General features: G+C 43.9%; 2 protein-coding genes across 3 annotated transcripts in view; one reads left to right on the top strand and one right to left on the bottom strand.

Moving 5' to 3' along the window:
* The window catches only part of Fcmr (Fc fragment of IgM receptor), a 35,761-nt gene extending 22,639 nt beyond the window's left edge, over positions 1–13,122 (top strand). The window contains exons 9-10 of one of the 2 annotated variants that reach the window (XM_013017462.1): positions 12,023–12,034; positions 13,112–13,122. The gene's annotated coding sequence lies outside the window, so the exon portion shown is untranslated. Of the gene's footprint in view, positions 1–1,446; positions 1,456–2,292; positions 2,303–12,022; positions 12,035–13,111 lie in introns of those variants that run through there. The other variant, XM_013017463.1, reaches the window with a different exon arrangement.
* Positions 13,123–13,371: 249 nt separating this feature from the next.
* On the bottom strand, positions 13,372–16,471 carry Il20 (interleukin 20). The gene is made up of 5 exons (XM_013017328.1): positions 16,313–16,471; positions 15,727–15,792; positions 15,454–15,606; positions 14,723–14,797; positions 13,372–13,449 (listed from the first exon to the last, which is right to left on the bottom strand). Exons 1-5 carry the CDS (start codon positions 16,469–16,471, stop codon positions 13,372–13,374), a joined length of 531 nt encoding a protein of 176 aa, XP_012872782.1.
* Positions 16,472–26,157: the final 9,686 nt, after the last annotated feature.

Below are 26,157 nucleotides of genomic sequence, written 5' to 3'. Positions count from 1 at the left end.
CTGGGAAGGTGGCTCAGTGGTAGAGCACTTGCCTTGCATGCATGAGGCCCTGGGTTCCACTCCTCAGCACCACATAAGCAGAAAAAGCCAGAAGTGGCGCTGTCAAGTGGTAGAGTGCTAGCCTTAAGCTGAAGAGCTGAGGGACAGTGCCCAGGCCCAGAGTTCAGGCCCCATGACCAGACACACACACCCCTCCCCCCAGCAAAAAAAAGAAAACCTGGATGAGTGAAACCCCAGACACACAGCCTCACTCTCTAGCTGTGGTCTAGGAACTAGCAGCAAGAACATCTGTTGTTAGGAACACAGATTTCCAAGCCCTTCCTTACAGATACCCTCAAGTTGATTCTATTGTTCATTAGACTTCTAAAAGCTTCTATGTAAAGCCCATTAAAGGGCTTCCTCTGACACCTTGCAGAAGGTAAATGCTTCCTGTGGAAGGCTTCTAGAAAGGATTAGAACCCAAGCCTCTCTGTGGGTAAATTTTTGCCCCAGGTGGTTAGTCTGCAACATTTGAGGTCATTTTTAGCTGTCATAACTAGACTGGATGCTACTGACCCATAGTGAATAAGTCAGGAATGCTGTACTCATTCTATGAGGTATACCCATCACCATGGAGAACTATGTGACAGATGTCAAATCACTGGGTTTACAGAGAAGCTGTGGCTGTGGGGGGAGAAAGCTTAGGAAAGGAACAGAGAAGGATAACAGGTTAAACTATACTGAAAGAGAGGCAGTGACTCAGGTGGGTATGGCCTGGCCCATTGGCTCCATCCTGGGCCAGACCAAGACCTGGGGCTCTTCTAATCCCAAGCAGAGGATAGAACTTGGGGAATTCCCTCCACAAAAGTACTGACTGAAAGGAAAGCTCATCGGAGAATAGAGTTCCCCAAACAAACGCTAGTGTTTTGTTTTCCAAAATGCTCCTGGATTTAGGTCTTTCATTTGAGTGATCGTATGCCACTCCTGTCCTTTATTTTTCTCTGTAGAGCCTGAATTTTTCTGTTTGGAAAATAAATCTACTTTCCTCTCCTAACCTCTCCACAGATTGCTCTACAGCTATAGGCTAGGGGAGACTTCCTCATCCTCTTTTGGATCCAGCAACCAAAAAATCACTCTAAACCTGAGAAGTAATTAGCACATCAATTAGAATTTCCTGAAAGCCAGAAGGTAAGAAAAAGTTACATTACCATCTTTTTCCAGTGAACTGTGAGTTTAATCTTTAAAAGAAATCTTTATCTCCCTACAGGGCTGGGAAAACCATAGGGTAATGGATGTGAGCTCCAACCTTTTCCCCCAGTCCTAGTTGGAGTTACTCCAGGAGCAAGAATGTTCTGCCTGGTGATCATTCACAGACTGGCCTCCTTAGCTTGGTGCCTTGATAGCGTGCTTTCCCCAATGACACACATCAAAGATGAGAGTAAACACAAACATACATCATCATTCTACAACCATACAGTCTCTGAGACAAATGTTCTCAGTTCACATTCTCACCATAGTGTGTGTGTGTGTGTGTGTGTGTGCGCGCGCGCGCACACGCACGCGTGCGCATGCGCAAGCACACGCACTGAGGTTTGAACTCAGGGCCTGAACACTGACCGTTAGCTCTTTCACTCAAGAATTGTGCTCTACCATTTGAGCTACAGCTCCACTTTCAGCCCTTGGTGGCTCATTGGAGAGAAGAGTCTCTCAGATGTTCCTCCCTGGCTGGCTTCAAACTGTAGTTCTCATCCCTGGTAAGTATCTTTTATGCTAATGAGATGTTCCATGGTTAGGGGCTCCTGTGTAGCTCAAGATGGGATTGCTAGCCACTTGATAAAAGGATTAGAAAGTTCAGTGCCACACCCTTCCTCTCCACCTTCTCCCAGGAATGAAACACCTCAGGGTGTTGAAGACTGAGTTGTTCACCCAGGGCCAGTGATTCAATCAGGAATGGGGGGAGCAGAGCTGATGGCTGAGTTGCTCTCCTAGGGCCGATGATTCAATCAAGGATGCCTACGTGATGATGTTTCCAGGAGAACTCAGAAGGGCAGGATCAGAGAGCTTCCCACGGATGAACTAGAGAGGAGAGGGAGGTCTACACCCCTTACATCGAAGCGTCTCTTCCATCTGGCTGTCACAGTCCTATCATTTCTTTTGGGGGACCGGTCCCAGAGTTTGAACTCAAGGCATGGGCACTGTCCCTGAGCTTTCATTCTTAAGGCTAGTGCTCTACCATTTGAGCCACAGCTTCACTACCAGCTTTTCATTCATTCATTCATTCATTCATTTTTTTTGGTTAATTGGAAATAAGAGTCTCACAGATGTTCCTGCAAAGGTTGGCTTCAAATCCCGATCCTCAGATCTCAGTCTCCTGAGTAGCTAGGATTACAGGCATGAGCAACCAGCACCTGGCTGAGTAGCATCCTTTCATAAAACACTGGTATCTGTTAAGCAAATCATTTCCCTGCATTCTGGGAGCCACTCAACCCTTTGATGGGAGCAGAGGAAGATACAGGGAGTAGCTTTGATTTTTAGGTGTTCTTCCCAGGCCCAGGAGAGCCTGCACTTGCAGTTAGTGTCTGAAGCAGGGTGCCTTGTAGACCTTAACCAGTGGGCTCTGATACTCTCTCAAAGTAGACAGTGTCAGAGTGGACTATAGGATAATCAGTCCATGCTCACAGAGAACTAGAGAATTGGGGGAGGGAGAGAAATACCACAACAGAATAAGATTACAGACTAGGTAGACTTTCATTTTCATCTTTGCACATTTTGCAAAATTTGCCTAAAAGAAGTGCACACCTGCCTACCACTTTAGAGAGACGGAGGTTTGCATAAAAATTTCACCTAAGGGGTAACATTGTCCAAAAAAAAAAGGAAAGAAATGCACTCTTTACCTAACTTATGTAACTGTAACCCCTCTGTACATCACCTTTATAATAACAATTTTAAAATATTTAAAGAACAGTAAAAAAAAATGTCACCTATTCAAGGCCACTTGAAGTCATTCAGACAAGCTGTAAGGAAGTTCTGTCACCCTTAACTTGTTCTCTCTCTTTCTCTCCCCCCCCACATACACACACTAATATCTTGGATGTCATCTGCTTCTCTAACACTGCATAGCACAACACAGTAGCTTGTGTAATAACCAAAAACTGAGATACTAGAGGTGAAAGCATTCAGACTTATTTCAAATCCGCACTTGGTTGGCTTAACCTCATCACTTGAATGAAGAATTTTAAGCCAGATGAAGTGAATTTTTTTTTTGGGGGGGGTCCGGTTGTGGAGCCTGAACTCTGGGCCTGGGCGCTGTCCCTGTGCTCTTCAGCTCAAGGCTAGCGCTCTACCATTTCTGGCTTTTTTCTTTTTGCTTATGTGGTGCTGAGGAATCGAACCCAGGGCCTCAGGCATGCAAGGCAAGCGCTCTACCACAGAGCCACCTTCCCAGCCCCAGATGAAGTGAATTTTAAGCCACTTGGAAGGTTGAGGCAAGTTCACAGCCAGTCTGGGGTATATAACAAGACCCTATCTAAAATTAAATTTAAAAATTAATTAGTTAACATAATTAATTTAAAAGAATGCATTCTCGATATCATATCCACTTGAAGGCACAATAGACACTGTAGTTGCTCCCTCATGTGTATAGCTCTCCTCCTTTTGGAATACAGGAAAACTGCACTCGCAGGTGCTCTAAGAGGTCATCTCAACCTCCACTGAAGTCAGGGATGGCCACTTGACTGTTTTGACCAATGAAGTAGATACAAGTGTTAGCAACATGAGTCATTGTAGGTGGATGGGAACCACAGCCAGCAGAGTTCCCCATCTCTCCTTTCATTGAGTTGATAGCATTATGGACCAAATATTTCCTTCAGCCTGAGCTCTAAGTAAGACCCTGGGCTAACATCTGACAGAAGAAAAGTCAGAGACTACTTTTGGTGTTAAAAAGAAAAACAAGCAAACAACAAAAAAAAAACTCACTGAAAAATAATAAACATTTGTTACTGCAGTATCACTTAGCCTAACCTGACTAATGCAGAAGTCATGTCAGAGAAGAGAACTGAACTGCTCTAAACATGCTTAAAATGGATTTAGACTCTACCAGCAAATCAATCTAGATTCCTATAAACAGCAAAACAATTTAGATTCCTGTATATCACTCAGACAAGACTCTTTAGAGTCTTTAGACTCTTCATCGCTAACACTTTCTCTGTGCTAGTAAGACACCTCCCTGTAAGTGGCAGAGATTCTCCTTTCCTTCCTGAGGCACAGAGTTAACCATGCATTCAGCAGGATGAGGTTGGTGTCATAGCCTGGTGCTGACTACTTTATGGTCCTGCAGTCGCCTATGCAATTAACTCGAGGGTCACACAATGGGGACAGAGATTCCAGAGCAGATGATGAAGAGATGACTGAAAGCCGATCTCCTCTTGGTAACAGTGATGTAGGCAAACTTCTCTTTGCAGAAGCTTAAGATGCCAATAAAAACTTTAGTACAAACACACACACACACACACACACACACACACACACACACACACTACATAGCTTTTTTTTAAAACAGGCAAAGGAAGGCAGGTGTAAGCTTGCCCTAGAATAAAAGAAAATAGAGTATATCCTCAAAAGAGGCTGACATCTAATAATGATGTTTGACCTGCAGAATGTGAAGTTCTTGTATCAACATCTCCTTTTTATTTCTTCTGGGTCCTTCACTCCAGCCTCTACCAGATCAGACCCCAGAAATCAATCCAAGTCCAGAGCAGAAGATACTTCTAGCAATCATGGAGTCGGGCTTCTAATCAGACTCTGCCTTCACCATCCAAAAAGATCCTCCTTGAAAATGGCATTGCTCAAGCAAACAGAGGCAAAGTGTTTTCCTCTGTAGTGTTATTTCCTACCTGGAAAAGTGTCCACCCCTTTTCCCAAGCCTGAGAGATGGCCTTTCCAGATAATGGATTCAGTCTAATTCTTGATTGAGTAGACTCGGTTTGCTCCTAATTAAAGAACGTTAATCCAGACTAGCATAATTTGCATGCTGTCTCTGTAGCCTGGGATTGAACTTTAGAGATGAGAAATCAAGTTCTGCTGGTGTGAACACCACAGTCTCATAAACAAGTCTCTCTCCCTAGACTGCTTTGATAACTCCCAAAGGGGTGTTTCTCTTGAGTCCACGAACCAAACCCAGTGTCCTCGGGCCAGCCGAGACAGCTCCTGCAATCCCCAGCTGCAGCCCCAGCAAGGATGAGCACCCAGCTCCACACACAGGCTTCTCTGTGCCCATTTGCTCCTGCCAAAACAAATACATAAAAATTGTCTCATTCTAAACAGCGTTTGGGGGCCCAGAGTGTTAGGGAAGTAAGTGCAACCCCTTTCTCCATTTGCACTCAGAGCCCTGCTTGACCTCCAGGGTCACCCCAAGGTCCCCAGAATGGTGGTTTGAGGGACATTTCCCATAGGCTAGGATGCAAACTCATGGATGTTGGTGCCCTAGCATTGAGACTTCTCCACCAAGCCAAACTGCTTTCTTAATCAAGGGGAATTCTTTGACAAGTAGGATTGCCCCATGCCATCTGGCTTCTCTATGATCAGTTTGTCAGCCAGGTCCAGGGTTGTCTGAACTCTAAGTGTGAACAAATTCAAAACTGCGTCTTCCAGAACATTTCTTCAGATCGATAGAAATTCAGTGAGAGCAAATCCACTCATTGGGGGGAGGGGAGGGGGGTGGTCCTGCTAGCTGTGGTGCTTGTAAGGTACAGACAGGGGCAGTCCAATAAACCAGCTGATTGTGTAATGCTTGATGAAGAACATCTACAATTGGGCACTCACAAAACCCAGGTGAGATGGAGCAGATAGCATTATCTCCTGATTTTTGGATTAGAAAGTCAAAGTAAAGTTTAGTGACTTGCCCAGACTCATAGAGTTAGAAAAAAAAAAAAAGAATGATCTGGAATTGACCCCAGATCTCTTTCTGCAAGTCTAGGTGTGCAGGTAGCAGAAAGGTGAGTTGGAGAGTTCACCCCCCCCCGCCCCCCACCATGGAGTCACACTCTGCCTTTTCATCCTGGCTGAGCAACTCTCTAGCTGTGTGGCCATGAGTTAGTTGATCCCTTCATTCCTCAGGGTGTCAGTTTCCCCATCTGTAAACTGAATGTGACCACATGCATTTGTGAAATTCCAATGAGAGAACACAAGCAAAGCATACAGAGGAGAGTTTGGCACGTTGGTAAGCACGTGAAAGGGAGAAATCTGAAAAGGGAGAGTGCCTATTAAAATATCACTTCTGTTGTTTTTTATTTCCTACCATGTGTACACAGACAAAATGACCTTTGATCATAGATGCTGAATGACTATAAGCAATTATTTTTACCATTACCTGCGTGATTTTAAAAGGACAAATTGTTGACAAATAGCCCTCTTCGCACCCCAGTGGGGCAGTGAAATATATGGTTGTTAGTTTCAAGTTTCAGGGAGTCTGCAAAGTTGATTTAAGACAACAATAGTCTAACCCCAAATAAGTCATATGAGAATATTGTGTAGAAACTTGAGGACCATAATTGATTGAGCAAGCTTTTTCTAGCCTAGCAAAAGTAATAAAAGGAAGTAAAAAAACAAGACACATTCCCTTAAATAACAATTTCTACTTGCTCCTAATGTTCACTAATCCAAAAATACTTTTGTTCCATCCTTTTTCTTTGAGACAGTCTCACTATGTATCAAAGGTTGTTTTTGAATTTGTGACACATTTGCTTCAGCCTCCTGAGTGCTGTGATTATAGCTGTGTGCTAACACACTTACCTCCTCATTTTAATTATTTTTTGGATTTTCAAGGTGAGGCTTGCTTCATGCTAAGGCCAGCATTGGCTCAACTCTTTCTACTTGTGCTTTACCCAGTCACTGGAAATGACAGGAATGAATCATTTTGCTCAACCATTGTGTTTCCCTTGTAGCAGGGATAACAGGCAAGTACCACTACACCCAGCCATTGGTTGAGATGGAGTCTCCTGAAGTTTTGCATGCAGGCTGACCTGAAGCCTCAATCCCCTAGTCTCTGCCTTTCATGTAGGTAGGATTACAGGCATGAGGCACCATGCTTGGATAATTTTTTTCAAATGGCTTTATTGAGATGTAATTTACATAAGTTCAGCTTTTCAAGGCTTTCAATTTAGTGGAGGGGGCTGCATGCATACGCATGATTGGAGTACAAGTACCAGCTAATTTTAGGACATTTTCATTAAGGAAGAATCTTCATACCATTAGCAACCATTCCCCATTCCCTATTCTCTACAGTTCTTAGCAACCATTGGTTTCCTTTCTCCCATTGTGGGCTTGTCTACTTGTCTACTTTGAATGAATGTGGTCATACAACATGCAGCTTTAAAGCTTATCCATGTGATAGCCTGTTATCAGTATTGCATTACCTTCTTATTGCCGAGTAATAGTCCATCTATCAGTTGAAGGATATTTGCATTGTTTCCACTATTTGGCTGTCAAAGATTCATGCACAAGATTTGGTGTGAGCACGTCTTACATTCCCTTTTAACACACAGATGTGGGATTGCTGAATCCTATGGTAACTCTATCTTTAATATGTTGGGGAACTGCCAGGCTGTTTCCTCAGGTTCCTGTACAACTATACAATCTCACCAACTGTGCATGAGGGTTTCTGCTTCACTCAATCCTCAGTAATATTTACTACTGTCTATCTTTTTTTATGTTCAAATACCCACATTGTGTGTATTGCTGATGCATTGTGGGTTGATTTGAACTCCTTTTCTCCTCCCTCCCTGCTTTTCAGTGTTTGGGATGGAACCCGCACCCTGGTGCATATAATCACGTACTTCAGCTGCCCTTCAGCTGCTTCCTTGACTTGATGATCTTAATGACTAATCATGTTGACCATCTTCTCATGAGCTTGGTTATTTTTCATATGTCTTTTCTTGGAAAATGTTACTCGGTCCATGTTATGCTGTTATATCCAAGTTGTGGGGGATTTTTTGTTTGTTTTTGTAGTACTGAGGTTTGAACTCAGGACCAGGCAAGTGCTCTACCACTAGAACTCACAAAATAGGCTGTCCTGTTTCTTAGTCCCTCCTTGGACCAGAGCTCAGCACAACTCAGTACACAGCCTATGACAAGACCCCTCCCCACCTTTGCCTCCCCCACCCTCACCCCTCCCTCTGAATTCCAATTGGCATCTCAGAGAATCAGAATGTTTTCTGTGACTGGTATGTTCCCTCCCATTTCTAACATGTAGTAAGACTGAGCATGTTCCGGGAAAGCCATGAAGGTTCCCACAATCCATGGCTTCTAGGCCTCCAGGCCTCTGAGTTTCTACCCCATTAAGCAATTGATTCACTGACAGTGCTGTCACCTTTCCTCTCCCTAACCTTCTAGGGAAACAGGGGGAGACTGGATTCAGTTATTCTTTTGCTGTGTACTGTCCCCTGGGAGCAAAGCCCAGGGTGAGAGCAGGTCAGTATGACAAGGCCAAAGCTACTGAGTCAAGAAAAAATTAGCGAAAGGCCTTCTATAAGTAAAGAGCAATTTTAATTTTTTTTCTTTTCCCCAAACTTATCATTCTCTCGCTTTTTAATTCAGTCCTTCTCAATAAGGTAGTGTTACTGTGTGCAGAGGTTAAATAAAGTGGGGCAGATTAAGAAGCTGAAGCAGGTCAAGCATGGTAGGTCTTGCCTGTAAGAACCTCTGTCATTTCTAAGAAAGAAAGAAAAAATGGAGGGGCTGGGAATGTGGTTTAGAGGTAGAGTGCTTGCCTAGCATGCATGAAGTCCTGGGTTTGATTCCTCAGTGCCACATAAACAGAAAAGGCCAGAAGTGACGCTGTGGCTCAAGTGGTAGAGGGCCAGCCTTGAGCTGGCTCAGAGACAAAGCCCAATCCCTGATTTCAAGCCCCAGAACCAGCAGAAAATTTTTTTAAAAAAGGGATTTGGTAACACTAAATCATTGTGGAAAGGAAACACAGAGGTAACTATTTCTATTATTTCAAGTCAATGGCATTTGGACCTCATTCATAGGTGTGGGGTATCTCTCCTGAGGATCCAACTTTCCCCAGAAGAAAGGTTTATGCAGCCTCCTATTAAGATGGACTTACCTGAAACACTGAACTCAAAGGTGCAATACAGGAATCATGTAGACTCCATCTTGTGGCCTGATCCAGCAGAATCTACTATCTAGAAAAATCTAAGATTGTGGATCAGCTATCCCATCCCATTGAGTTCTTCTGTGTGTGTTTTTCATTTGTTTATTTTCATACCAGTACTGGGGCTTGAACTCTAGACCTGGCTGCTGTCTCTTAGCTTTATCTGCTCAAGGGCCATCACCCTACCACTTGAGCCACAGCTCCCCTTCCAGCTTTTTGGTGGTTAGTTGGAGATGAGTGTCACAGACTTTCCTGCCTAGGATGGCTTCAAACTGGATTCTCAGATCTCAGCATCATGAGTATTTAGGATGACAGATATGAGCCATCAGGTGTCCAGTGCCTGCCTCCATCCCTTTGGTTTTACAAATGAAGAATAGAAATAAAGATTGATCCAATGAAAAGAGGCAAACATTATGTATTCATAGCTTGCTGGGGTTATCGGTCCCATCGCCTGCATTCTGGAGAAGACTTCAAGACAGGCAAAGGAGCAGTAGAAACTTTGGAAACTTTGCAGTAGAAACATGGAAGGTTTCAGATGTTCTATGACTGAGGTCTGCTGGCTGGCCAGGAAAGCCATAAGTAGGTTGACTAGCAGCAGAACATCAATGTGACTGATTAGGGATACATATTTGGCTTGCTCTGGTTGGTCCTATGTTTGGAAAGAAGGACGAAAATGAGGAATGTTGTCAGTTATGAATCAAGTTCTGGCCATTTGGGGCCAAGCTACAAGGGTTACTACTTCCTAGGTTCACTGAAGTAGAGTGTTGTCTAACTTCTCACAAGGCTGACATAAAGATGGCGGCAGGCTGGCTTATCAGACTGGATATTATAGAAACGAAGCTGGTTTCTTGGGCTAGTTGCTGTAGATTGTAGGTCAGAGTGGTTCTTAACCATCGTTTGGCCTGACCATTGTCAGTTGAGTCTCTCCGCAAATACTGAAGCAAAGAAAGGAAGTGGCTCTTCCAAGATCTAACAGCTAATTGCAACCAGAGCTGATAGGTCAGTCTGAGGGCAAGCATATTTAGCTTATCCTTTCCAAGGGAACACATATTCTGCTTGTTAAGGAAACATGGTTTAGATCCATAGGAAACTGAAATTCATTAACACAGATGGCATAGAGATAAATGGAACCAGGAAGTGAATCGTGAGCTCCCGAGTTTGGCAGGAAGACCCTGCACTTTTCCCTGACATTGCCTGAGACACCAAGGGTCAAGTAATTTCTGTCTTGGGCATCCAGTCAGCAAAGAATGATGGTAAAAGCATGGTTCTCTACCTGCCAACCTACAGATATATTTTCCCTCCACCATTGGTAGCTATGTCTTCAGTTCTCTCGTCTGTGAAGAAGTAGTCATAACTACTCTCTCGTCAGGCTATTATTAAAAAAACAGAAAAAGCAAGCAGACACTTGTGCTCATGTGGAACAATGCATTACATATACTAAGTGTCTACAAATTAGCTATGTCACATCAATCCCATGCAGTAATATAATCCCCAATTTATAGATTAAAAAAAAACAGGTTGGTGATGGTATTTGCCAGAATAGTAAAGGTCAAAGTCAAGATTTTCATTCATGGTGGGCACTGAAGGCTCACACCTAAAATCCTAGCTGCTCAGGAGGCTGAGATCTGAGGATCCTGGTTCAAAGCCAAGCATAGGCAGGAAAGGCCATGAGACTCTTGTCTCCAAGTAACCAACGGAGAGCCCGAAATGGAGGTCTAGCTCAAGTGGCAGAGTGTCAGTCCTGAGCTCAAAAGCTGAAAGAGGAAGCCCAGGCTTTGAGTTTCAGCCTCAGTACCCACACACATATAAAAAAGATTTTCATGTCTCTAGAGAACAAAGCTCATTATTTCTTTCTACTATGCTTCTGAGCACAAGACGCCATTACTGGGAAAGAGGAAAGCAGGGTGGGTGCATCATTAGGGTTGTGACATCGGTTGTGCCTGTATTCGGGTCTTAATTATGTTAGCTGTAAACTCTTGCACAAGTTATTTACCAGTTCTGGACCAGTCATCACTAAGAGTAATAAAACTACCTACCTCATAGGACCATGAGGATCAAATAACATAAAGCCTGTGAGATTCCCAGTGCAAAGCCTGACTCTAGGTATTTAAGAAGTGACAATGGTTATTTAATTTATAGTATTTCTCATTATCCTCAGGGGACAACACCCTAGGCTCCTAGTAGATGACTGAAAACGGAAGATATCTGGAGTTGTCCCTCACTTATCAATGGCAGTCAAGGGGCCCTGACCTTCCCAAGGATGTCCAAATTCACGGATGTTCAAATCCCTTACATAAAACAGTGGCCTATTTGAATATAACCCACACAGTGGGTTTCAATCACCAGTGTGCTTTCAGTCACCTCTAGATAGCTTATGATACAAAATGCAAGGAAAATACGACGTAAGCCCCTGTGATAGTGTATTGTTTAGGGAATGCTGACAAGATCAGCAACTGTACATGTTCAGTACAGATGCAAGTATTTTCAAATATTTTTGATCCATGTTTAAATCCACAAATACAGAACCTTCAGATACAGAGAGCTGCCTGTGTGCTGGTTTTCCCTACATACATTTCTATATACAAACGTACATACATACATACATTCATGCAAACAAACAACATGCATGAAGCTGAACTTATGTATTAGGCATAGTAAGAGATAAGCAACAATCAGCATTGACAAAAGAGAACAATTTTGGGCAATATACTGTAATAAAAGTGATTTAAAACTTAGAAATTCTTTATTTCTGGAATTTTCCACTTAATATTTTCAGACAGTGGCTGATCACTGTTAAGTGGACTTGTAGAAAGTGTGAGTAAGGGTAAGGGTAGAAACTCTTATAATCAGAAGGGACCACTGTATCTGTTCTTTAAGAGTCTGTCCCTTGAGAACCCCACATCTGTGAACTTTTCCCTCAACCTTCAGTCTTCTGTGACCTCTCTTATCTGTTACTCCCAAGATCAGAAGAAGAAAAAAAAAAGCAAGAAAGCTGAGTATTTCAGAGCAAGGAGAGAATCCAGAGGCCAGCTCAGAACTCTGTTCCTGGGCATCCAGTGATGCTGTCTACTGATGGCCTGGAAAGAAGGCTTTCACTTAATAGCTACACACAAAGACAAAGAGTGCACCCAACAGCAGCCTGAACTCTAGAACTGACAAACTGCAAAGTGGGAGGCCCATAAAAGAAAGCTCACACTTTCTCTCCCTGGGAAGGCCCTGGGCTGCAGTCTGCACAAATGTGTTCTTAACCCTTATCACAGAGCCTTGTGCCTGCTGAAGCTGCTGTTGTAATCTAGACCCCTGATGCAAGAGTATGGGAACCAGCGGAGAGAAATGGGTGCAGAGGAGACAGTGCTCAAGCCAGTGAGCTGAGAGCAGAGAGAGCCAAGACCTCTCAGTCCATCCCAGCCCTTAACTGGGAGGCAGTCATGGAATCTGGAATATGTATAAATTGAGAGAGAGAGCAGTGTGGGGGAAGGGGGGAGAAATGAATTTGCAGGAGAAAAAAAGAGCCAGGTTCTTGTGTGTATCTTCCTCCAACAAGGAACTCTGCATGAGCTACAAAGATTCAAGCTCACTCTAAACAGATATTGTACAAAGAAAATTTTATTTGTAAGAATGCATATTGACCAGACAAGATTCCAAAGCTAGAAGACACACAGGTAGAGGACTGGGGAATTGGGCTGAAGTGCTCAGTATCTATAAAACGGGCTTATAATTTCAACTCAGGACATCTTGTTCCAGAATCGGCAGTAAATAACCATTAGCTCATTTTTAAATATCTCTGAGCATTGGCAGTGAGTGACTATGTCCTTAATTTAATTTTTTTTAAATGACTAAACCCAGGAGTCATTCTTCCAAGATCTGGAGGACTTCTTTACTATATCAAATACATTTCCTGCAGTCAGGTCATAAATATATTCCATAAATTTTGTTTTTAAGACTCATATTGAAGTATAAAAATAAATAGAAGTTCAATAGCAAAAATAAATAAATCTTAATGAATAAATATATCCAACAGTAGAAAAGCTCTTCTTAAAGAAATCTTATAAAATGATGGTATGTGTTAAGATTTGAGACACTTATGGACAACTGCATTGAGAAAACAAGTAATAAATAAATAGTAAACACTGTAACCAGCACTACATCACATAGTAAAAGATGACAGTGTGGGGGTCATGTCTCCATGGTGCCCAGGATTCTTAGCCAGGAGGATTCTCAGGAGCATCATCATGTTCTTCCTACGCTGACTCCTCCATCCATCGAAGAAGGATGTCCAATTCTCCCAGAGCCTTCACTGTTGCCGCCTGAGGCTCGAGCTGAAAGAGATACCCATGCATGGTTAGCAGTTCAAGATGAGGAAGGAAGGAAGGAGAGAAGGAAGGAATGGGGAGAGGTGAAAGAAAAAGATGGAGGAAAAGGAGGAAGGAAGGGAGGAAAAAAGAAGGAGGAAGAAATGAAGAAGGAGGGGAAGAGGTGAGGGAGAGGAGGAGGGAGTAGGGGAGAGGAGGAGGGAGTAGGGGAAGGGAGGAAGAAGGATGGGAGGGGAGAAAAAAGGGAGAGGAAGAGGAGGGAGGAGGGGTGAGAGGAGGAGGAAGGAAAGGAGAGGAGAGGAGGAGGAAGGAGGGTAAAGAGGAGGGGAGAGGGGAGGAGTTGAGAGGAAGGAAGAGGAGGAGGGAGGAGGAGGAGGGAGGAAGAAGAAAAGAGGGAGAAGGAGGAAGAAGGGAGAGGAAGAGGAGGGAGGAAGAGGAGAGAGAAGGGGAGAGGAGGAGGAGGAGGAAGATGAGGAGGAGGAGGAGGAGAGAGAAGGGGGGAGGAGGAGAGAGAAGGGGGGAGGAGGAGGAGGGAGGAAGAAGAAAAGAGGGAGAAGGAGGAAGAAGGGAGGAGGAGGAGGAGGGGGAGGAGGGGGAGGAGAAGAAGGAGGAGGAGGAGGAAGAGGAGGAGGAGGAGGAATTAGTCACGGAGGCGTAGTCCAAAGGAGAGGTATCAAGGTGAAAAACAGCAAGGCATGAGTGTGAGTAATATTTTGAGTATGTGACTTTTAAAGGCATTCCTAAGTGTGTGTGTGTGTGTGTGTGTGTGTGTGTGTGTGTGTGTGTGTTAGAAAACTGTTATCTCCTGTTGGTGCATCTGGGGGATCCAGATATTTCTGGAGTGACTTGGTAGAGATCTGGCCATTCCCCTTCCATCCCCACCACCATCATGTAGAGAAATCTCATCTTGGGGGATGCTCCCTAGACTAAAGCAAAGGATGAGCCACATGACCTCAGAAAAGTGTTGGCCTGAGGGCTATAGGCTTTCAACGGGCTTAAGTATCCTTCCATTCATCAAAGTTCTTCATTCTTTTTTTTTATTGTGAAAATACTGTACAGAGGGGTTACAATTACATGGGCAAGATAATGAGTACATTTCTTATCAAGCATTGTAGCCTCCTCCTCCTTTGTTTCCCCTTTCCATCCCTTCCCATCCTCCCCCCACCCTCCTCCACCCAATCCTCCCCCCCCACTCCTACCCCCCCCACCAACGTTTTCGACATAATGACTTGTCATTCTAAAAGCACACCCATCCCCACCAATGCCAAAAATGACATACCTCTTCGAAGTGACTCAGAATCCGGTTGTATTTTGCGATTGCTTCCTCTTCACACTGGCATGTCATGTGGGCATGCTGAGAAAGGCATTAAGAATGACAGATTTTATTATCACTTCTGAGTCCCTGCCCTTGTGTTACCTGCAATCCTGTCAATATTCAGGCCTGTAGGAAAGCCCTTTTAGAACTCATCATCAGGGATTATTACACTAATCACCAGCTAGAACAGGAAGCCAGATTCTCAGCCTCAAATATGGAGCTCATTGCTTCCTTTTAGAAAGAGACAGAGCTGAGGAGAGCCTCATCTTGCCTCAGCTCTTGCCTGGGAGCTGTGTTCTTGCGCATACTGAGCCCTCATGGGAAGAGAAAGCAATTCCTAGGTCCTTTTCTGATCATGTTCTGAGATCAACTCTAATAGCTTAGTGACCAGATGTACAGAATGCACTGGGAGGCTATTGAATACCCTTATAAGAAATAAGTATAATTTCATAGCTAATAAGAGTTACCATGAGTATCACAAATATTTCTATTTCTTGAAAGCCTGCCAAGTACTTTTTGCATAGAGCAGCAACTCAAAGGTCATCAAAACTGAGTTTTTGCAAATAATTATATGGTTCAAAATAGGGAGAATAATTTTTAGATTTAGTTTCTCCATCTCTTAAAAGGAGGTTGGAAAAGGAGCTCAGTTGCTCAGTCACCAAAACTGTGATGAGTGGATGGGTCCTGTTACTCACACAAAGCTGGAGGTCCTTCTTGATGATAAGAAAGGAATTGGCAAGACTGCTGAGCTTCCGGAGGGTGGGGTGGTCAGTGGTCTGGTAGTTATTGAACACCCTGTTCAGATAGAAGCTCAGTAAATGGTGGAGGAGGCAGCACTTCTCTGAGGCCTGCAAAGAAGACAAAACTTGTTGGTGGGAAGGTCGCGAGGGCAGAGACCAAAACAGAGTGTAGAGAGGAACTCCGGCTTCATATGGTCATCTTAGAGCTCATATGAGCCATGCACATACCTTTGTGTCTTGCAAAGATTCAGTGCTCCTTAAGATTCTGATGTTAATGTTGTCATCTTTGGCTTGCTAAACATAAAGGAAGAAAAAGACAGATCAGTGGTTGCTGCCAGAATCAGAGATAGCACACACATCTTCTTCCTGATAGGGTCCAGTGGGATGTATCTTTTTCCAAAACTTCTTTTTTTGTCAGTCATGGGGCTTGAACTCTGGGCCTGAGTGCTGTCCCTCAGCTCTTCAGCTCAAGGCTAGCACACTACCACTTGAACCACAACTCCACTTTTGGTTTTCTGGTGGTTCATTGGAGATAAGAGGCTCATCAACTTTCCTGACCAGGCTGGCTTTGAACCGTGATCCTCAGATCTCAGCTTCCTGAATTGCTCAGGTCACAAGCGTGAGCTGCCAGCACCCTGCCCAAAACATTTTTTTAATGATCAAGTACAGATATATCTTGGGAAGGCATTATTCTGGGAAGGAGATCCAACCTTCCTCCTTTCTCGAGCACACTGCCAGGGCTGTCTGAGGGAAGAGAGACAAAGGAGGAAAGAAAACAGGCAGCCAGGAGCAATGGACACCTGCCTTCACGTACCACACTGTCCCGGATCTCAGAAAATCCATGCTGTATTTCCTGGAGGTTTATGGTGACCACACAGCTTCCCAAGTGGAGCGTCTTCAGCCCGTTGGAAGGTCTTCCAACAACAAGAAGCACAGCAGAGAGCAGACTGAAGAGAAGAACAGTACCTTTCATCTTACGCCTGGAATCTGGAGACCAGGAGCTGGGAGTTAAAAGAGAAAGATGGTGGACACTGCATTCCTCTTCAAATCCATTATCACCAGGTGTCCTGCCTCTGGTATCCACTGGAGGCAGGAAGGGGAAGCGCCTTTTCTGCTCCAGTACTGTGTAAGTCCCATTCACAGAACTTATTAAGAAAAGCTCCTGGGCCTCTCCCGCAGAAGAAGCTTCTAGGTGCAAGTTTGGGTTGGTACACAGGGCCTGGCTCCTTTGTTCTGTCCCTGTCTCCTCTCCCATCATTGCCTGGTAGGTAGGGCCTGAAGCAACAGCGCCTCCAGGGAGTCCACGTAGGATGCTATGTCAGAAGTGTCAAAACTTGGGAGTAACTGACATAGGTAGCCCTTCCCTTCCTGAATGTCACTGCAGTTCACCTCTCTAGCTCTCTGAGGCCCACAGTCCCACAGAAGCTCTGATTGTGCCACCCAAAACACTTGAGAGAAAATTGCCTGGGTTTTTATGGTCACCCCTAGGGCAAAGGAGTCTAGCTCTTTCTGGTGTTTGTTTGAGATCAGAGCAGTTGTTCGAGAAGAACATACTCACCTGAGACCTGAAGGCAAGTACAAAGTCAACGATTTCCTAACAATCCTACCGCCAGAGAAAGGCAAGATCTGATGGGCAACTGCAGGATTCTACCTTGCATTTTTTTTTTTTTCCTGAACAACCTGGGTTCCACCATGCCCTTCGCAGGAAGAGTAGTCAGGCACTCGAATAGCGAGTGCTTTACTGGCCCCGAAACTCAGGCCCCAGGGCCAAGTGATCCCAAAGAAAGGTTGCAAAACAGCTCATGACTTCTCTGGGTGGAGGTTGCTCAGTATGCAACCTCATTTCTCGTGTCTGTCAAGATTGAAGAAAAAATGAAATAGACTAGGGTTCAAGAAATGTGAGGGAAGTTTGCAATAGCAGTAGGGAGCAACATTTTAGGGGATACCCAAAACTTAACCCTCAAGGGACAAACTACTTTAATTCGATATTGAAATGAATGAAAAAAATCCATAGCAAACAAGATGTTAAAATCTTAAATAAAAATAGAATCCAACAATGCCAGGTAGAGCTATTGTGACAAAAGGAAAAAAAATATAGACTTCTACGCATGTGTTTTCATATGTTTTTAAATAGTTAACTGTTTTTCTCAAAAGGATATGGCAAAGCCAGTCTATTACGTAGCCTGTAATCCTAGCTACTTGGGAGGCTGAGCCTGGAAGGATCATGTTTAAAGACCAACTAGAGCAACATCAAGGACAAAAAGTTTGTAAAAACCATCTCAACCAATAGCCTGGCAGAGTGGTACATCCCAGGGATGCAAGAAACAAAAAAATAGGAGGATTGCAATCAAGGCTGCACAGAGCAAAAAGTTAGAACCTATCTCAAACTCAACCAGAGGGGTGGGGGTGGGGACAGACTGGAGAAATGACTCAAATAGGCTCACCTAGCACGCACATAGCCCTGACTTCAAACTCCAACACAAAAAAGATCTCATGAAAATACTGTGAGTTTTCTTTCCTTAAAATACTAATAAAAATAAAACTATAATTAACTTTGTTGGGGGTATAAATCAAATATTTAAAATTAAAGTAATGTTGGAAGATGTAATGAATATATATATATATATATATATATATATATATATAATTTGGGCATACATATGTGTGTATGTCTATACATCTTGATTCAGACTTGGCATAGCAGTTGTAATCATTACTATGTACTGGAAATGTGCCAGACATTTTTTTTTCAATTCATGTACATCTCAGATCCTACCAGATGTAAGAAATGGAATAAACAAGACAAATCCAAAAGTATCAGAGTTGACAGTGGATTTAGGAGATGAGGCCCCTGGATAAGAAATCCTTGTTCTGTATGTTTATTTTATCTGTTGTTCCAGTTTGTCCAGGGCTGAAGGGATGTCCACCACCCAGTAACTTAAAGAACTGGATAGCAGATGCAGGCAAACCCAAATTAATTCACCACTCTCTATCTGTGTCCATTTGGATAAGTCAACTCACCTCTCTATAATTTCATTTTCTTAGCCTAAAAATGGCATTATTCCATTTGACCCCCGAGACTTACCTTGAATTCTCATAAAACACAGTTTATACACCTAGCATACAGAGAAAGATTGATTCATTTCTTCCCAACACTCTTTATCTTTTGAGCTAGTCTCATTATAGCCCAGGCTGGTCTCAAACGTGCAATCCTCCTGCCTCAGCCTCCAAAGGAGAACCGGCATGGCACTGGTGATCAGTTTACTATAGATTAGTGTTAGTTGCCTTCTTACTTACAGTCAATAAATTCAACAAGTGGATCTGCATTTACTGAGCATTCATTGTCTTAAAAATTATGGTAGATCCTGAGGTACAAATAGAGACATAGCAATTCCTTGTTCTGTAAGCGATTACATCCTCATGGCTTTGGACATGGCTCTGGGTATTTGATGAAGGAGATCTCAGCTGATTTCGAATGATAGGGGAAGCCCTCTTTCTTACCTGAGCTCAGGAAGGTCTCTGGCCTCTGATCTCCCAGTAATCTGTCTCAAGTGAAGAGGCTTCTGTCTTGTATATGTAAGGCACGTGAAGGAAGTGCGCTAGCCCAGGTGAAGGCTGGAACTCCCTCGGAATTTCTCTGGTAGCCCAGCACTTCCTCCAGGGCTAAGGCACTTGACTGTGCTTTATATGGCTCTGATACTTCCCTGCTCCAAGAAATACTGCCCAACGGGTTTGATAACTGGTTATAGTAGTAGGTAAAGGATGTAATTCTCTTAGGCTCCGCCTTTCTACTGAGTAAATGGCTGTTAGGGCCAAAGAGATCCCAGTTATGCAAATGAAAGAGAATGCCCTTTCTCTATCCTCTAAATTCAGTATTTGCCAAATACCTTCCGACACTGTGGACTCATTCCTGCTGTTGCTTTTGCTCCTCCCACTACTGCTCTCCAGCAAGGCAAACAGGGGTGTTCCCTCTATTCATCATTAAAGATGAATATACTTCTCCTGAGTGATCCTGGCCTATTTTCTTTTAAATGGCAGTACTTGAGTTTGAACTCAGGGCTACCTTCTTGCTAGGCAAGAACACGTTGCCACTAAAGCATGTCTCCAACCCAATGAATGAGCACTCATAAGTGTGATCAATGTAAAATGGGCAATGTAGTCTGACATGAAGATTTTTAGTAAATCTAGGTTAGTTTTATTTATGTGCAATCATGACTTACAAAATCATATGTCCAAAACAGACATAGAGAGAGAGAGAAAAAGAATGTCTTCCCAGGGATTAAATGTAGGACCTCACACTTTCCAGGCAGGTACGCTGCTACTTGCATCATACTTCCAGCCTCTATTATGATGTTAATTATTTTGAAGGTAAAAAATTCACTTTATGCCTAGGCTGCCCTGGTCTGTGATCCTCCTACGTGCACTTCCTCATGCCACTGGGGATGACTGGTACCCACCACCACTCCCAAATGTTGACTGAGATGGAGGCCTGTGTTGGCCTCAATCCTTAACTGCTCTATGTCTACCTCCCAAGTAGTCTAGGATTAAAGGCTTTAGCTATCCTACTCAAAGCACTGTATTAAGTCCATTGACTAGATTCTACTTCACAGATCACATAAACACTATACTCATCTGTCCTGTTGAACATTCCCTGACATACCTTCTCTCCCCTCCCCTCCTATTTCTCAAGGTATAGTTGATCCTTCCCACATTTCCACCTTTGCTTCTACAGGTGTGGGTATGTATGTATATATACATATATGTATGTGTATGTGTATACACATATATATGTACATATGTATATACATATGCATTTTATACTCAGCCCAGGCAGAAAAATCACAACTTTTTGGTTACATATATGTATCTCCTTCTAGCCTGAGAGCTCTTTTTACATCTTGCTCTGCTAATATGTGATGATCACTGGATGAACACATAGATTTACAATTGTTTCTTCTTTATGTTGTGTCCTAAAGCCTGAGCTTCATGATTTAACTTATGAGAGGACCAGGAGCTCTTGGCCACAGTGACATGTCCATGAAGCTGGAATTGTATTCCCATAGCAGGAGTGCTTCCAAATCAATAGAGTTGGAAATGACTGGTCCCAATTTCCCCTTTTCATAAATGGGGAAGCTATAGTTCAAGAAGGTGAAGTAACTTGCTCTAAGGTCACTAGGCTGGTAAAAAGTAAACTCAGAAGTTGAACCCAATGTGTGTTCATTCCACCCCAGGTGTGTTCACGCAACCCGTTGTGAATTATTCCTACATAGTAAATAGCTTTCTTCATTAATGAGACTGGGAGAGAAGCTATTTCTACCTCACAATTCTAGTCAAAGGAAAGAGACTGTGTTAGACAGTGCATGGTTTTAGCAGTCTAGATCACAAGGATTGAGAGCTAGGAGACCCACTTCTAACACTCACTTTCCCATCAACTCTCAAGTGACTGCAACTGATCCAAACTAGATCTTAAACCTTTTGGGTATTGAGTATTCATCAACAAAATGTGATGACTCCTACCTAGTCAGGCTGGCTCATTGATTTGGCAACAGCAATGTTTATATAAACCTCTAGGCACAAAAGATGATTTTTATCACCCCTATGTTTGATGAGATAGATTGTAAATGGCATTGACATCAATGAGCACTTGCTAAACACCTACTAGGTTCAGAAAACTAGGCTAATGTTGTTGGGATTACAACCCCTAATTCCTGATGGCTTTGTTGAAGGGATTAGGGTTGGGCTTAAAGATCCACCAAGACTGTTAGTACTGCTGAGTACATAGGAGGAAAATGCCAAGATGCCCAGAAGGAACACCTATGGTACAGAAGAGATTCTGGGCTGAGCTTTGAAGCATGGGCACAATTGAAGTGGACGAAGATGCTGGAGAGTGCGGTTGGACAAAGGGCATTTGGGGTGGAAATGAGCTAAGGAGTCCCATGTTCTTGAGGACTGGAAGATGGATGTATTTGACTGGAGCTGGGTTGTGCGCAGAGGCGCAGTACAAGATCAAGTTGGAAATAAAATCGTACCATCAATGACAAAAGAAATCACGCCAAGGAGTTCTCTTCTGAGAAGTGTGGGTGTTAGCTGAGGTGAAGTCATTCTGTGAGGGCCGGCATTCTAGCCACCAAAGTTCAGCCTGGTTGTCTGCATCTCCAGGTAGCCCTTCCTCCCACTGACAATGTGTCCCTCCTCTTCTTTCAGGCTCCCTCCCTCTAAATACCAGTCTCTAGATGAAGGGCAGCTGCTGCTCTGTCCTGATGGAGGCAGCCTACCATTCTTTCTGGCTTGAAACTTTTCCTCCCTTCTCGGCCTTGCATGGTGTGCTTTATACAGCCAAACCATCTAACAGTGGGAAAATAAATGAAATCATTTCTTAAGTCCCTTTCCATTGGACCTACTTGATTCTGTAATGTGTTGCTTTCACTCTGAGGCAATAGGAAGCCCTTGAAGGGTCTTACAGGAAGGGAGAGCCACGGTAAACGCTGTGTATGAAGCAGGAACTTTCAAAGATAGTGCAGGCTGGATATATGGTTAGTTATCCAATGGAGCAGATGGATTCCCAGAGTAAAGACACTGGGGGTTCATGTCATATGCACGCCAAGCCAACTTGACAAAGTTACAAAACGGAGGGGCCAGCATCTAAAAAGTGCCAGTGATATTGTAAAGATGAACTAAGGAAAGAGGAGAATCCCTTCTTATGAAACACACTCAGCTTCCTCAGCAAGCCATTTGGGGGCAGTAAACATTTTTCTAGACACAATGTTTTGGTTTTTTTTTAAAGGAAATCCAGCCATTTATTTTACCCATGGCAAGTCCTGGGTTTGCTACTCTGGGTTCTTCATGTCTATGAGGTCATAGTTGCTGATGGCTGGCTTTCTGCCAAGTTGCATCACTCTGCGGAAACACTGAGAAGCACAGGCCTTCTGGTTCCTCTGGAGGAAGAATTCCAGATCATGGAGTGGCCAGGCAGGTAGAAGACATTGCCACTCCCAAGTCTTCAGTGCGAGTGACATCCTAGGAGACGGGCAGGGCGCGGGGTTAGGTAGAACAACTGAGTCTGCCAGGAGCACACACTTTTAGTTCCCTGTCTTCCAGGGTGCCAGCCAGAGTGACACGTCACTTCCCTTTCCTGCATTTTTTTTCTGTCACTCTCTGTTGAGCCAGCTCAATTTGCACGATCCTTTCAACCTCCATCTGCACTTCCTCTGACATCTCCAGAGTCTCTAGAGTTGGGTAACTGGAGTCTCCCCAGAACGTACAACCAGGAACAAAAAGCCCAAAGAAGGCCTGGAATCCACAGTTGCTTCACTTAAGAGAATGGGGATTTATTCATTTTTTGGAGGTATTAGGATTTGAACTCAGGGTCCATGTACTCGCAAAGCAGGCTCTCTTCCACTGAGCTATACTTGGAGACCTTTTTATTTTGTGTATGTGTGTGCTAGTTATTCTCAAGACAGGGTCTCACTTCCTGCTCAGGGTCATGACTAGACTGTGATCCTCCTATGTTAGTCTTCGCATCTTAGCTAGGATAACAGACTCTGAGCACTGGGCCCATGAGAAAAGAATCTCATGATCTCTTCTGCCTAGGCTGGCCTTGAACTTTTGATCTTCCCAACCTCAGCTTCCCAAGTAGTCAGGATTACAAATGTGAGCGACCTGCACCCAGCTTTAATTCCTGCCTTTTTTATTTAAAAAATAAGTATGGAGAATCTCTCATGTGCGGACTCTGAGCTTGGGGGAAGGAACCAAATGGTCATGACATCATTGTGGGACTCTCCAAAGGACCTCAGAGCATACAAGGCTGGAGTTTCTAGCCTGGGAGGAGAACAATGACAAGAAGCTCACACCTGTAATCCTAGCTGCTCAGGAGGCTGAGATCTGAGGATTGCAGTTCAAAAACAACCCAGGCAGGAAAGTCTGTGAGACTCTTATCTCCAATTAAATCACAGAAAGAGCAGGAAGTGGTGCTGTGGCTCAAGTGGTAGAGCACTAGCCTTGAGCAAAAGGAGCTCAAGGACAGCACCCAGGCCCAGAGTTCAAGCCTCAGGACTGACCACAAACAAACAACAAAAAATACTATGTCTTTTGTTTTCATTAACCTTTAATCAAAATTGAGCATTTTCTCTAATTATGAAGATAGACAACAAATACAAGCCACAATAGCTATAGCAACACTAATGGAAATCACATATACCTTTGTGTTCTGTTATAGTGGCTTCAGATATCTCAAAATAACGTTTATACTCATCAGTGCTTAGAAATTATGCCAAGTTATATTAATTAATGCCCTAATCGATAAATAAATATCCTATTTAACATTTCCATATTCTGGTTGCTGTATTTTTATATTACTGGTGTTCTTTATAATCTTTTCTATCTCCATTATGTATTTAGAAATATTATTCTGAGTAAAGTTTCTAAATTTCACTAGTATGTTGAAGAAATCCAAGGTGCACAAAGGCAGGGGCAAAGACCTGTGATGTTGTGTCCACACCTCCCCAGTTGTGACACATGCTCTGAGAAGGACAAGACTATTTACTCATAGGGTGGGAGAAACTATCATCAGGACTTTCCTAGGAAAAGCCAGAGCCTGTGCTTCTATAGGGTCTTGGGTGGGGAAAGAAGATTGAGTCTCCTGCCGAGTGGCAAGGCTGGTATCTGAGGATCCTCAAAGTGGTTGGAGTAAGGCCTGGAAGGACTCATGGTCCAGTAAGCTTTTGGATGGAGTCTATGGCAGGATCAGAAATGGCTTTACTCCTTACAGCAAGGAAAGCTGGAACAAAGTTTTGGAGACTGCAGAGCATTTCCTTTTTCATTTCTTTCTAGTCCTGGGGCTTAAATTTGGGTCCTAGGTGCTGTCCCTAAGCTTTTTTTTTTTTAATGTTCAAAGCTAGCTCTCTACCATTTGAACCATAGTTCCATTTCTGGCTTTGGGGTGGTTAATTGGAGACAATGAGTCTCCTGGAATATCCAGCCCCAGCTGGGTTCAAATGGAGCTCCTCAGATCTCAGCCTCTTGAGTAGCTAGGATTATAGGGGTGAGCCACCGGAGTCTCGCTGGCTACAGAGCATTTCTGTAGCAGTACTGGGTGTTGGGTGATGTTGGGGCATGGATTAAAGGAGTTAAAAATGGGCCTGATTGCAGTCATGCTGAGCATTCAAGGTCATCATGACTTTCCTGCGTCTCGTGTCTGTTTCCCCCTGGTAACACACTCACGGTCTGAATCAACATCATCTCTTTTCCCAGGAGCTCACCAGACTTGCTTGCTGAACACACTGAGAAGCTCTGCCCAGATGGGAAGGTGCTTGCTTGACTGATGTCTTGTGGGGTCAGATGATGCCATATAACTTGCTCTTGCGACCACCTGGCTGCCAGGTGGGCAGTGCTAGCTTTCCTCCTTGCTCTAGAGGGGGACGGCCAGCTCAGGCATTGGGTAAGAAGCCTGCCCTTCAAGCTTCAGGGTTGTTCAATTGAGGACTCTGAGGCTAAATCAAACTAACACAAGCGGGTCAAACAGAGTGGAACACTGAGTTCTTGTGGTGAGCACGAACCCAGGAAAATGAAGCAAAGGGTAAAGATTCCAAATGGAGAACAGAGGATTGGCTCAGAGACTCCCAAAGCCCAAAAGACCTCCTCAAGAGGGCGCTGACTACACAGCTTCTGCTTCCTGTATGCCTACATTTCTGCAGGGAACGTGTAATTACAGAGCGCAACCAGTCACAAAGTCGCTGAGTCCTTGGAAACTGATTCTAGAAAGAGAAGAGCACTGAGATATCTCTAACTTGACACTTTGGATCCCAAGGAACACCAGTAGGGTGGAGGTGGAGCAGAAGAAGTAAGAAGATCGATTTCTGCCCTGAAGTGGGGTTAATGGTTCTCTAAAATTTAATTAAGCCTGTGTTGAGGGTTCAGCTAGCTAAGTAAGGTGTAATAAAGGATGCTCCTGTTCCAAACACTGGATCCCGAAGCTCTCTCTCAGGACCAGTGATGGCCTATGCAGAGCATCTGGCTCCTGGATCCAGCTTCAAACTAAGACACATGGAGAGGTATCACCTACAGCCCTCAGATCTTCAAGTGAGCAGGGCCACCGGAAGGGAGTAACAGATTCCATGGCTGGGCGGAGTATCTGAGAGCTCATAGCAATATATATGTGTCTGTCTCTGTGTGGATGTCTCTCTCTGTGTATATGTGTGTCTGTCTGTCTGTCTGTCTGTCTGTCTATGTCTTTCTGTGTCTCTATGTGTGCCACTACTCAGGCTTGAACCACTCTTTTTCATTCACTTGAGCCACATCTCCTGTTCCAGACTTTGCTGGTTGATTGGAGATAACACTCATAGACTTATCTGCCTGGAATGGGTCTGCATCTCGATTCTCAGATCTCATCTTCCTGAGTAACTAGGATTATAGGTGTGAGCCACCAGCTCTGGGCTCATAGCCACTTTCTAAGTCTCTAGCCTCACCACAAAATTCCTTGCTCACCTTGCCCTGAGCTCACCTCAGAAAGGATGAGTTTGCTAGGCTGCCACGTTCAGGCATTGGTTCATAGAGGCATGGGACACATCAAGTACATAGACTGCTCTGTGTCTTGTTCTAAGTGTAATGAGAGACCATACTGAGCCTAGCAAGATACTGGAGTCAGTCCAGGGAAGATTCCTA

This window comes from Dipodomys ordii, unplaced genomic scaffold (genome assembly GCF_000151885.1).
Source record: "Dipodomys ordii isolate 6190 unplaced genomic scaffold, Dord_2.0 Scaffold35, whole genome shotgun sequence".
Taxonomy (NCBI): Eukaryota; Metazoa; Chordata; class Mammalia; order Rodentia; family Heteromyidae; genus Dipodomys; species Dipodomys ordii.
The sequence above is the reverse complement of the archived record's forward strand: the minus strand, read 5'-3'. Positions and strand labels throughout refer to the sequence as shown.

Bases quoted from the DNA above. Each gene is read 5' to 3' on its own strand.
- Il20 (XM_013017328.1), bottom strand. From the start codon at position 16,471: ATGAAAGGTACTGTTCTTCTCTTCAGTCTGCTCTCTGCTGTGCTTCTT. The intron at 15,793-16,312 runs GTACGTGAAGGC...CTTTATGTTTAG, and splicing joins CTGAGATCCGGGACAGTGTG to CAAGCCAAAGATGACAACAT. The intron at 15,607-15,726 runs GTATGTGCATGG...TCTTCTTTGCAG, and splicing joins AATCTTTGCAAGACACAAAG to GCCTCAGAGAAGTGCTGCCT.